Source organism: Myotis nattereri, assembly GCF_964212035.1.
Source record: "Myotis nattereri genome assembly, chromosome: 6".
Lineage (NCBI taxonomy): Eukaryota > Metazoa > Chordata > Mammalia > Chiroptera > Vespertilionidae > Myotis > Myotis nattereri.
The window spans coordinates 90,349,992-90,363,735 of record NC_138081.1 but is presented as its reverse complement, the minus strand read 5'-3'; the positions used below and the strand labels follow the sequence as shown (position 1 = coordinate 90,363,735).

The 13,744-nt window shown below is 38.7% G+C and overlaps 1 protein-coding gene across 1 annotated transcript; it reads left to right on the top strand.

Annotated features, from left to right (window-relative positions):
* Positions 1-18: 18 nt before the first annotated feature.
* On the top strand, positions 19-12,041 carry NUP43 (nucleoporin 43). Its single transcript, XM_081093599.1, has 8 exons — positions 19-203; positions 435-557; positions 1,400-1,477; positions 2,828-3,008; positions 3,971-4,106; positions 5,191-5,342; positions 7,559-7,681; positions 10,460-12,041. The coding sequence occupies exons 1-8, from the start codon at positions 84-86 to the stop codon at positions 10,687-10,689; spliced, it is 1,143 nt and encodes a 380-aa protein (XP_080949725.1). The 5' UTR covers positions 19-83; the 3' UTR covers positions 10,690-12,041.
* Positions 12,042-13,744: the final 1,703 nt, after the last annotated feature.

Here is a 13,744-nt window from a genome sequence, read left to right as displayed (position 1 = left end):
GCCCGCCCAATCAGGGCTCCGCGGGAAGAGGCGGGCTGGGGTGGCGCGCGCTGCGCTGCTGGCGGTATTGCGGGGGCTTCGGCATGGAGGAAATTTATGCCAAGTTCGTGTCTCAGAAAATCAGCAAAACCCGCTGGCGACCGGTACCTTCGGGGAGTTTGCAGACCGCGGAGACCTTCGCTACGGGCTCTTGGGACAACGAGGTAGCGCACCCCCGGGCCAGGGAGCCCCCGCCGCAGCCGCGAATTCCCTCGCCTTCCAGATCCCGTCGCCTTTCTCCGGCCCCCGAGTCCCCGTCTCGGGCTCGGAACCATCGGTGGTGTGCTCAGACTTCCCTCGTTATTCTGAGCTGCTTTTAAAGCAAGAGGCAATGCAGGTTTCCATTTCCGAGAGCTTAACGTATACGTCTCCAGATAAAACTTTCTGCTTTGCAGGAAAATCGTGTTTTATTGTGGTCTATTGGCGATCTGGGGAACTTGGACTCTGATGGAGGGTTTGAAGGAGACCACCAGGTATTGTGCGGTACCAGGCACTACGGTGACGTTATGGATTTACAAGTAAGTCTGTGTGGTACCCAACAGCGAAGTGTTTAAAAGCGGAGAGGGATTCATTTAGAGATGCAGAGGGCCTTCACCCCGGTTCACAGCAAACTGAATTCTCTATCGGTTATGATTCGCGAGCATGTAGCCTACTGGATGACAGAATCAGGAATGGGGCAGGGGATGTGGATTTAATCTTAGTTTTTCATCTTGAGCTTTAAAAAAAAATTAATTGACTATCTTCTGTGTGCCAAGCACTGTTTTGGGAATTGCACATAAGTTAACTCTCAGTGCTTGCTTGTGAATCAAGTATTGTTACCTGTTTTATCAAGGAGAAAACTGACACGAAGATCTTTTGAGCACATGCTATATGAGAAATGCTGTGAAAGAGAATTTAATTGTTTTTGCCCTTTGAATTCTCACAACCCCCTAAGTAGGGATTAGTTCTCCCCTCGTAAAGGTGTACCTGAGCTCAGAAAGTTTAACTTGGCTAAGGTCTCGAGGCAATTATTAAGCGGTGGGATGGAATTAAGTGTTCAAATCCTGGGTCTGCCTGACTTTAAGTCCCTGCGTTTTCTTCTATAGAAGGTTGCCTAAAGCTTTATGGTAGTGGTCCAAAATTAATTAAATCAATTATAGATTAATGAGTTTAGGGAAATAGTTTATTTTTTCTTCACAAAAATACTTTTATTTGAATAGGAGTTTTGATTTTCAGATTTAGAAAGTCACATTTTATTTGCTTAGCATTTACAGGATCTTTGCATTTTAAAGTTGTCATCACTGCTAATTAAGTTAAACAAATGAGCTTCCTCCCTATTGATATTTCTGAATCGATTAACAAGCAGGAATTTTCTACTTAGTTTTTGGACCAGGAAAGAATCGTAGCTGCTTCGTCAACAGGATGTGTTACAGTTTTCCTTCACCATCCCAACAACCAGGTAAAGAAATGCTGTTTGAAAACTGAATTTGTATTTTATTTATTTTTAGGAAGGCTTAAAGAAGGCTGTACTTAATAATGACACAAATAATGAGATTTTATAATCTCAAAACATGCAGGAGAAAAATTGTTACATTACCCATCTTTTAGTAGGTTAATTCTAGAGCTATGTTTGTGTGAACTTTTATTGAAATTGGATAGTCTTAAATTCTGTTCGTTTGTATCTAACAATATAGTATCTGGCAAGTGATTTTTCTGTAATTCTCTCTTTTAAGTTCTTACTCTGGACTTTAAAGAAAGAGAACCTTCTAGCTCAGGTATCATGAAAGAGAACAGGAACAGCCACTTTGCTTCTATGGCTAGAATCTCGGTTTTAATTAGAAGAGAGGATATGCTGTATGAAAACTTGACATTTTTTTCCTTTTTCCCCCTTTTTTAAAATAGAATTTATTGGGGTGACATTGGTTAATAAAATTTACGGGTTTCAGCGGTATAGTTCTGCAGTACATCGTTTGTACATTGTATTGTGTGTTCATCGCCCCAAGCCAAGTCTCCTTCCATCACTACTGACATTTTATCGATGTCTTTCTTGTGTACTAAAGCCCAAGAGTGCTGATCTTCACTGCATAGTGGTGAGGGCAGTCCTTTACAATGGCCTCACTTGCAGTAACAGTTTTAAGTTCCTGGAAGAGAGTGCTTATTTAGATTTTGGAATTAATAAAGGTCACTTTCCTTTTAAGCATGCCTAGTAAGTGTAAGACCAAGCTCTTACTGTTTTCCTTAATGGAATCATTTAGAAAGCTCTATAGAGATTTATTTCTTAGGCTAATGCCCTAAATAATTTAAAGTTGCTTTGCCCAGCAGGTGTGGCTCAGTGGTTGAGCTTTGACTTAATGAACCAGGAGGCCACAGTTCCATTCCTGGTCAGGCCACCTGCCCAGGTTGTGGGCTCGATCCCCAGTAGGGGACGTGCAGGAGGCAGCGGATCAGTGATTCTCATAATTGATGTTTCTATTTCTCACTTCCTCTCTGAAATCAATAAAAGTAAAGTAAAAAAAAAATTTTTAAATTGCTTTTGAACACACTACTACCAGATACCTAAATACCATTTCTTTAGTTTGAGAAAAGATTGCGATATTTTTGGACAGTGTTCCTTTAGAATCTAATCCATTGTATACAGAGCTTTGATGGAAGTAGGTTCTAGACTTTCGTATTTGGAAATACAAAGGAAAAAGGAGAGAGTTATTTCCTAGAAAGGTGTGAGAAAATTTTAAAACACTCAGTTGGGGGAAAAGTGCTAGTTTTTTAGAACTTTACTTTGGTTGATTATATCTTCATTTCTGACTCCTAGACTCTGTCAGTCAGCCAGCAGTGGACAACAGCTCACTACCACACGGGTCCAGGCAGTCCTTCCTGTAGCAGTGCACCATGCACAGGTGTTGTGTGCAACAGCCCAGAGATTGTCACAGTTGGAGAAGATGGTCGAATAAATCTCTTCAGAGTTGATCACAAGGAAGCTGTGAGAACTATAGGTAAGAAAAATTGAGCAGCCATCTTGTGCTAAGTAGGTACAGTGCTAGGTGTTTCAGGGATATAGAAATGTACAAAGCAGAATCCCTTTATCAGGGTATTTGGCTGGAGTGGGTTATTGGGTAAAGAATTGAGGGGCAGGTGGCAGTTAATTTAATCAAGGTTCTAGACCATAAATAACTAAAAGATGGCACACCAGACAAAGGGAATAGTGAGGAGGCAGGATAGGGCCATTTAGAGAATGACAGAAAGAGTGTTTTGACCTTATGTGTTTATATAGGAGAGGTGAGAGAGAAAGCCAGGAAGGTAGAGTGTGACCAGGTTGTGAAGAGTCTAATGCATAGTCATTGAGGTTACATTTTGTTGGATGGACAGTAAGGAGCTGGTGGAAATGTTTTGAGTAAGCTGGTGATATACTCCCTGTTGTGCTTTAGAAGGGTTATTCTAGTGTAGTAGTTCACAAAGACTTGCCTGAGGAGATTTTTAATAGCCCACCAAGCTAGACCTGAATCAGAACTTCTATGGATTGTGCTCATGAATCAGTGTTTTACGTAGTTTATGATCAATTTTAGTTCTGAGAAGCACCACTTGTTTAAGGACCATTGCCTGGTGGCAGTTGGGAGGAGTGTGACAAAGTTTTTAAGTATATACTATGTTTTATGGTTTAAGCTTAAATACTGTAGGAAGAAGGAAAGGACCGTATAACAAAGAAGAAGGACTTCACAGAGATGAGAATTAGTTGATAAGGAAAGATGAATTTGAGTCAGCAGAATAAGACTGTACATTTTTTATAGAAATTAAACTGTGACCTATTTAAAATTTCACTTGACCTATGTAATAGTTCCATAAAAAGAATGCTGTTTAAAAATTAGAAAAATAATAATTTTTAAAAAAGAACATGATTTAAGATTTTCATGGCACAGGGGGACCCATTAACACACACTGCTGTTTTCTTAATTTGTAGACAATGCAGATAGCAGTACACTACATGCTGTAACCTTCCTTCGAACTCCTGAGATTCTTACAGTAAATTCAATTGGACAATTAAAAATATGGGATTTCAGACAACAAGGAAATGAGCCCTCTCAAATATTATCACTGTAAGTTTTGATTTGTAATTTCAGTAGTGTAATGCAAAATTAATTTGCTCAGTCATTTATAGCAATTGACTTTAAACCATATTGCATTTTAAGAGAATAATTCCTATTTAAATTTGATTAAAAAAAGTATAATTTGATGGGTTTGATACTGCCATGCTGCATTTAGTAGGTATTTGCTATCTTGATTCAGAGTCTTGATCTCCTTGAAGTTTATATTATTTAATGGGGAATTTATTTTTGCTCATCAAATGATTCTATTAACCGTGAGTATAATACTCTAGCTATGACTGGGAGAAAAATAAAATCCCAGGTTTTTGTTTTCTTTTAATCTTCACCTGAGGATATGTATTTTATTGATGAGAGAGAGAGAGAGAAATGAACATCAGTGTGAGGGAAAAACATTGATTAGTTGCCTCCCGTACTCATCCTGACCCAGGGATTGAGCCCCAAACCTGGGTATGTGCCCTGACTGGGACTCGAACCCGAGACTGTTTGGTGTGCAAGAGGACTTCACCCAACTGTACCACACAGGCCTATGCTCTAATGTTTTTTAAAAGCCAAGAAATGGAAATGTGTTTTGCACATCATGCCACCAGATTATCTTGCTCCCTATGCCTCCCAAATTGAAGAGAGAATGAATAACTTTGGCCTTAAACATCCCCTCCCCCAATTTCTAATATTTAAAAAAATACTTATTTATTTATTTGGTTAATCCTCACCCGAGGATATTTTTCCATTGATTTTTTAGAGAGAGGGATAAACAGAGAGAAACATCAATTGGTTGGCTCTTGCACATGTCTCCACCAGGGCATGGGCCAGGGAGAAGCCTGCAACCAAGGTCTGTGCCCTTGACTGGAATCGAACCCGGGACCCTTTGGTTGGCAGGCTGACTCTCTATCCACTGAGCCGAACAGGCTAGGGCAGAAGTATATTTAATGTAGTCAGTTTTGGGACATGATTTAAATTCAGCCAGCAGATGTAGCCACAAAATTATCATTTAGTTACTAGAATGAAACATGTTTCATGGGTTACACAAAGTAAGTATCCTTTACAACATTTGATTTTATTGTATCTCCCATAAAAGGACTGGTGACCGAGTGCCACTCCACTGTGTTGATAGACATCCCAACCAGCAGCATGTTGTAGCTACTGGGGGCCAGGATGGAATGTTGAGTATTTGGGATGTTAGACAAGGTACTATGCCTGTGTCTCTGCTGAAGGCTCATGAAGCTGAAAGTAAGTGTTATGGAGATCCGTAGTTTTTGTTGGGTGAGTTATATGATACACTGTAATGGTACACATGGATTGTCTTGCATCATAGCTTTTGGCTGACTTGTATAAATATGTAATAATTAACTTATCTTTTTATTTGACATTTAAGTTCTTTAATATGTTTCATTATTCTATCCAAAACCACAGTGATTCACCTGCTTTTGTTCACCCTTATGTACTTATTTTCTTTTGATAATTTTTTTAAAGTATGTTTTTATTGATTTTATTTTAATTTTTTGTTAATCCTCATGCAAGGATATTTTTCCCATTGATTTTTTAGACAGAGTGGAAGGGAGGGGCAGAGACATAATGTTTAATTATGGTAACTGTCAGAATGAAAATTGATGGGGGTTTTTTAGGCTGAATAGAAACGTTTTTAATCCTTACCCAAGGATATGTTTTATTGATTTTACAGAGAGAAAGGGAGGGGGAGAGAGAGAGAAACCTCAATATGAGAGGGAAACATTGATCAGTTTGCCTCCCTTATGCACCCTGACTGGGAATCGAACCTGCAACCTTTTTGGTGTATGGGACTATGCTCCAGTCATCTGTATTAATGCTTGAAATCAAAGTACGAAAGGACATGTTATACTAGTACTGCAACTTCTGTTTAATAAGTTTCCCCTTATTACCTTGGAAAGATAAATGACTTTTGAGATTATATTTAAGATAAAGCAGATAAAAGGATAGGAAAGTTTTTGCCTCTTCCATTTATAGTTGTGCCCAAGAAAATAAATGAATAATAAGGAATAAAGGTATGCCCTCATAGAGTCTGATGTTGGCTAACACAGTGGTAGTAGAATTACAAATTTTCAGATCTTTTCTTACCAGTCCCTTTTTAACTGCTGTTTAACTTACCAGGCCCTTTTAACTTAGCCCCTTTTAAACTATACTGTTAGGCAGTAAACATACAAATGTAGTGTATTGTATTACCTCGAATTCATCCTGACTCTTTGCTAGAAAGAGATGTTTTATGGAGCTTTGTTTTCTAATTTGAAAATAAATAAATACTTAAAAATCTATATTTGGTGCTCACTTTGGTAGCACATACACTAAAATTGGAACGATACAGAGAAGATTAGCATGGCCCTGCGCAAGGATGACATGCAAATTTGTGAAGTGTTCCTTTTTTTTAACAAAAGAAAAAGAGTCTGTATTTGGGCATTTGTTTGTGGCTCTATGGGTTGTTTCGTTTCACTTTGTTTTAATGAAGCAGCATTAATGCACTTTATACAGGGACTCACCCAGAACACATTCCTTTCCTGCTAAGGAAGGTGACCTTTTTATGGTTTGTGACATGATGTTTAATTGTGGTAAATGTCAGAATGAAAATTACCAGCTTGCAAACACGTGCCTTGCACTTTTTATGTTACACCTCAGGCACTTTCTATGCTGCCTTTTTTTTCTTTTTCTTTTTTAAATTTTGTATATATGCTGCCTTTTTAGGGTTACCTGGCCCAGAATCACAAAACCCTTGTCCACAGACTACCTGTTTTATCTGCATGCTGCAGAGAACTTCATAAGGCACCCTGGCCAGACATTGGCTCCCAGATGTCTATGGGCACACAATGTTCTCATAAAGTTTAGAGCTTGAGGAGTCCTCAATCCCAACTTGGCTTCTTAAAAGCCTTCCATCTGAAACTGGACCCCAGATTCTAAGAGCATTTCCAGGTTTTGGTTTGCTGGGAGCCAGTAGCTACTTCTGTGATACAGAAGAAAAGTGTTCGGTCCTGGCGTGTGCCAAACTGGACTCTGCCTCTTTGAATTTCATTTGTATGTTACTTTTATGGTCTTTTCTCTCAGTCTTTCCAGTAAAATAACCTGCATATGTTAATGACACAGGAACTGAAAATAAGAGAACCTAAACTAATTTTTAGAAAAAAATTTTCAGAAGTATTCCATTGCCATACTTTTACATTTAAAAAAATGTAATAGGTCAAATGATTAGCATTTATTTTCATTCTTTTGCTGGCCCAGTACACATGTAGATTTACTTGGCTTCTTTATCCTCTCTGTAGTATGAAGAGTTACAGTATAGCTTAATTCTGAAGCCTTTGATTTTTTTCAGACTTGGGGTTCGAAGGTGTGTGATGGAGGTTAATGGAAGATGACGCCTACAGATAGGGCTTTGATGTTTGTTTAATCTGCACAGCATAAGCTTCTTGGTTCTTATCTTCCAGTGTGGGAAGTTCACTTTCACCCATCCAACCCCGATCACCTGTTTACCTGTTCTGAAGATGGATCCCTGTGGCACTGGGATGCCTCCACAGCTGTGCCTGAAAAATCGTCACTCTTTCACCAGGGTAAAAAGTTTTGTTTTCGTTTTTTTTGTTTATTCTCACTCAAGGATATTTTTTCCCATTGATTTTTAGAGAGAGTGGAAGTAGGGGGCGGAGGGAGGGGAGAGAATCATCACTGTGAAAGAGACACATTGATTGGTTGCCTCTCACACTCGCCCCGACTGGGACCAGAGATCCAACCCTGAAACCCAGGTACATGCACTTGACCAGGAATGGGAAGTGGGGGCAATGCTCTAACCAATAAGTAACACCAGCCAGGACAGGTTTTATTGGTTTTAGAGAGAGAGGGAGGGAGGGAAGGAGAAAGGGGTGGGGGGGGGGGGGGAGAGAAAGATACTGATGTGAAAAAGAAACATGGATTTGTACCCTCCACCTAGTCCTGGGATGGAACCTGTGACCTCTGGGTGTATGGGAAGATGCTCACCAATTGAGCCACACCAGTCAGGGTCACTGTGGCTATTGTATGGAAAATGGACTATGAGGAGAGGGATGGTAAAAGTAGAGGCAGGGAGCCGAAACCGGTTTGGCTCAGTGGATAGAGCGTCGGCCTGCGGACTGAAAGGTCCCAGGTTCGATTCCGGTCAAGGGCGTACCTGGGTTGCAGGCACATCCCCAGTGGGAGATGTGCAGGAGGCAGCTGATCGATGTTTCTCTCTCATCGATGTTTCTAACTCTCTCTAGCTCTCTCTCCCTTCCTCTCTGTAAAAAATCAATAAAATATATTTTTTTAAAAAAAGTAGAGGCAGGGAGACCAGGTAGGAGATTTATCACAGTGATTCTAATAACGTTAATTTCTTTTTTTCTTTTTTCTTTTTTAAATATATTTTATTGATTTTTTACAGAGAGGAAGGGAGAGAGATAGAGAGTTAGAAACATCGATGAGAGAGAAACATCGATCAGCTGCCTCCGGCACATCTCCTACTGGGGATGTGCCCGCAACCCAGGTACATGCCCTTGACCGGAATCGAACCTGGGACCTTTCAGTCCGCAGGCCGACGCTCTATCCACTGAGCCAAACCGGTTTTGGCCTAATAACGTTAATTTCACAGTAGTCAAATGTGATGTAAAATATAGGAGCAGTAAAAGACGAAAAACCAAGGGGAAATCTAAAACTTCTCCAGAAAACAATGTGGAGAAGTATGGATTGTGTAAATCATGTAGTGTTGGTTTTTTGTTTGTTTGTTTTAAATTTATCTTTATTATTAAAAGTATAATAGCCCTAGCCGGTTTGGCTCAGTGGATAGAGCGTCGGGCTGTGGACTGAAGGGTCTCAGGTTCGATTCCAGTCAAGGGCATGTACCTTGGTTGCGGGCACATCCCCAGTAGGGGGTGTGCAGGAGGCAGCTGATCGAAGTTTCTCTCTCATTGATGTTTCTAACTCTCTATCCCTCTCCCTTCCTCTCTGTAAAAAATCAATAAAACATATTTTTTTAAAAAAGTATAACAGATTGTCTGCCCCCCCCCCCCCACCCCCCATCAATCCCTTCCCACCCTCCTCCCAACATGTAGCATGTTTGTGCTAACTTTATTTATGGAGAAAAATAACTTTAAGGATTAACTAAGCACTTGGTTTTTACTTCTTCCTCTGCCCCCATTATCTAACATTTGAAATTTCACTGTTTGAAGAACCTTTGTTAGGCTAGAAATAAAATTATTTACTATATTCTGTGTCTAGTATTGCAGGGCACAGTATTAGACACTGTGAAAGGGTAAAACAAATATAATCTGTGCAAACTATTAAAAATACTTACAGAGAAAGGAGCATGAAAAGTTAAATCAAATATTATAACTAGGAAATTGGTGGTGTACATACAGTGCTGAGGGTTCCTGGAAGGAAGAGAGAAGCATGAACTAGTGTTGCTTTCAAAAGCTTAGAGAAGGAAGTTGACTGAGCTTTCAAGAATCAGCAAAATTATGCTGGCCGGTGGTTCAGTGGTTGAGTGTTGACCTATGAACCAGGGTTTGATTCCTGGTCAGGACACATGCCCACGTTGCAGGCTTGACCCCCAGTGTGGGCTGTACAGGAGGCAGCCGATCAATGATTCTCTCTTACCATTGATGTTTCTATCCCTCTCTCCCTCTCCCATCCTCTCTGAAATCAATAAAAATATATTTTAAAAATAATTTTAAAACATTTTACTAGTCATTAAGCTTGAAGACACCAGGGACTTAGCCTTGTATCCCCCACATTAAGCACAGAGCCTGGCACATAGTTACTCGGCCACATTTTGAATAAATGAAATCTGTCTTTATTTGATTTGGCAAAAAGTTGAAAGGAAAGAAAATTTCAAATAATGGCTTAAACTGAAATATACTGCTTCACTTCTATATTAAATACAGAGCACTGTTAGAGATAAAAGTTTATAATCTGGTAGTGTTCTAAAATTCTGCTTTTAAGATAAATTACCTAAAATAAAGGGTAAAAGAAAGCTAAAGCAAGTTGACTATATTTTATTTTTTTCTTTATTTATTCTACATTTCTTCTGACCATTTTGCTACATTTCTGACACTTTCCATTAAAGAATGAACAGAAAGACAGGGTCAGCATAAATCTTTGCCTGTAGTTTGATGTCCATATTATCCCATGGAAATTTGAGTTTTAATGTCACGGAATAGGTCTTTGGTAAGAAATGGTGCTGTGTAATCATGAATAATCAAGCTGTTATTCTGAGAATTAAACAAGTTTAAGTCATCACCTTTAAAAAATATCAATAGAATTTTGGATGTTCACTAATGTAAAATTAGTCTTGAAATATTTCCCTCCTTTTTTTTTCCTCCCAGGAGGAAGAAATAGTACATTTTTGTCTCATAGCATTAGTAACCAGGCTAATGTTCACCAGTCGCTTATAAGCTCCTGGCTCAGCACTGATCCTGCGAGAGACCGGATTGAGATCACAAGCTTGCTTCCCAACAGGACTTTGTCTGTGAACAGTTTGGATGTTTTAGGTCCTTGTCTTGTTTGTGGAACCGATTCAGAAGCAATTTATGTTACTAGACAACTTTTTTCATGAAAATACTATAATTATAAGATATCAGGTAAAAACATACAGATAGCCTTTCAAATTCTAACTTCTCTGCAAACTTTTATTAATGAAAAATGTGACGTTTGTAGTAAACTCATTAATGGCATGCCTAGGTTTGGATTTTGTTAGCTGTTAGGTGACTAATGGCACAGGAACGGGAACTTGTGGAAGAATGTCAGAGGGATCCTCGTGTTGATGAATACACTGCCTTCAGACACCCTCCTGGACAGCTCGTGGAAGCTGCTCTTTATTTCTGATGTGAGCTGTCAAATCACCAACGGGTTCCTGTCCTTGTTATCAACAGTATGTGGCATTAGCCAGTGTTAGCGTTTATTCTTTTTATTGCAAATGTTTTCTTCAATCCTTTCACATTTTATTTCTTTAATAATTTTAATAAACTTTTCCAGAAATAATTGAGTAGAACAAAAAACTGACAAATTTTTTTAAAGGGGAAAATGTTTTGACAGGTTGCTTTAATAGACTATGTTTGAACAGAACTCTATCAACTGCTTATACCCAACTTTATTTTTCTTGAAAAGAAAAAAGAAAATGCATTTTTTCTTAAGGATTTTTGCCTTTGTTTAGTTTTATAGTGTAGTCGAAAATTGCCAAACTGGACATTAGGCATTAAAATAGAATTTGACATTGATAAGTGAGCCGATTTTGAAACTAACATTTGATCGGTAACATGTATGAGATTAGTGTGATAGTGTGGTAAGAGTAAAGAATTTTGCTGTCTTTATCCTTATTGGAAATGTTAATGATGACCTTCCATAGTGTTTTAAGACAGTAGTATGACATTGTCTTTCCATAATGTGTTAGATTAAATGCATTATTGAAGTGTGTTCATGTGCTTTATAATTCCAATAATAGGAATTATGGTAAAGTTTTGCTCTTCTCCCTTAATATTTTCAAAAAAAATTTATGCCACCTTATCTCAGGGTTTTTTGTTTTTGTTTCTTTGTCAGTATTTAAAAATGGCATATGTATATGAATCTGCTTTTTTATATTTGGCTCAAAAATGTTTCATTAAAGATAATAAGTAACTGAATTTCAAATAATTAGAAGGAAAGAAAATGTTGCTGATAGGAATTTTTAATCTGTTTATAATGTTATTGCTGGGATCAATTTTTTAAAATGTCTGTTATTACAAAAGTAATTCATTACAGAAAAACAAATCTTTACTTATAACCTCAACTAATAGTCTTTTTATATTTCTTTTATTCATCAGTGTATATAATTTGTTTTATGAAAATGAAGTACATATTTGTAGATGGACATTCCCTATCAGTAAACACATTGGGTTCAATCATATAAACATAGCTATGAATTTTCCTTTGACTTTATGTTTCCATTTGTATGAATGTCATGCTGCAGCCTAAGCTACAGTGTCCCTTTTCACCCAGTACAAGCACCCTCCCATTACAGTTAGCAGGTTAACTTCCTTTTTTGAAAGGAAATATATTTTTATTGATTTCAGAGAGGAAGGGAGAGGGAGAGAAAGATAGAAGTATCAATGATAAGAGATCCATCGATCGTCTGCTTCCTGCACGCCCCGCCCCCTATTGGAGATCAAGCCTACAACCTGGGTATGAGACCTAGACCAGAATTGAACCAGGGATCCTTCAGTCCGCAGGCTGACACTCTATCCACTGAGCCAAACCAGCTAGGGCAGCAGGCTAACCTTGCTCTGGGTCGAAGACCCTAGCTAGCTCTTCGGTGGCACATTTTCCATGTACAGTAAATGGCATGCTTGTTGTGCCTCTGCTTTTACCTGTATTATCTGCTGCTATAAAGTTTGAAGGTTTCATACATGTTAGCACTCTTGTCAGTTTCCAGCAGCAATGCATACAATTTCCCTGGGTCATTTTAGTGAATGATGGTAAAGGGAAGGAGCCAGACGTCTAGGCTTAAAATATTAGCTGGAACTGGAAACAGTTTTAAATTTCAAGCTTTGCTTTGCTTGGACTGGAAACAAAGAACAGGATAACAAGGACAGGAACCCGTTGGTGATTTTTAAGTTTTAAGCTTTGCTTTGATTTAAGGGTATTTATAACCATATGTAAAAGAAAGTACATTTGAATAGTGTTACATTCGATACATTTAATAAGAAACAAGTTTTATGTAGTATAAATTAAACACTAATATGTGAATTTGCTCTTTGTCACTTACTGCCTTTCATGAAACTATGAAATGGTTTTTTTTGAGGGCTGCAGGATCTCAGAGGTGGGAGGCACTTTAGGGCATCTCCAGCCTACATCTGATCGTCCCTCCCACAGCATTCCCAACAAATTCTCACCCATATATTTGAAAATACTCTGTGCAGCCTCTCACCATTTGGACAGCTCTATTAGATCCAGCCATGATGGCAGGGTTTTAGTATGTGAGTGGGACTCAAAACGGTCGTGTAAAGAAAAGGTAGAATAATGTTATTGTGGGTTAATAAAATGATCATGTGAACCTGTTATGAGACAAAGCCCGCCACCAATTCATTTATTGAATTTGCATTATGTTGGGGTACTTAACCATAAGGTTTCACTAAATGAGTTTTTCATATACTGAATTGAAATAGGCTTCCATTTGTCTTCTATCCTCAGGAGCCACAAAAATTTTAATTCCTCTCATATTCGAGTAGCTACATATTATAGCTACTTTAGGGTGAAACTTCTTAGTCTATCCCTTCATTGGTTTCTTGAGGGCAAGGTTCCCGTCCCCGCCTTTCTTGCCCTAGTTGGCTAGATCCTGCTTACTCTTCGGGACTCCTTTTAGGTGTCATTTTCTCAAGAAAGCCTTCCCTGACCTCTGACAGTGTGGGCTAAATTGTACTCTGTTTCTAAAGCCTGTTGTGCAGAGCCTTTCTCCCTCTACTGGGCCACAAGCTTACAAGCAGAGCCCATGTGTGGGTGTTATATTGACAATATTTAATACAATATCTGGTCCATAGTAAGCACTGCCTCAGTGCAAACTGAACTAAATCCTAATCTTATTTTCCTTTTTACAAAAATACTCCCGTTTTCCAAAGGCCAACTTTAAAGTGAGACTT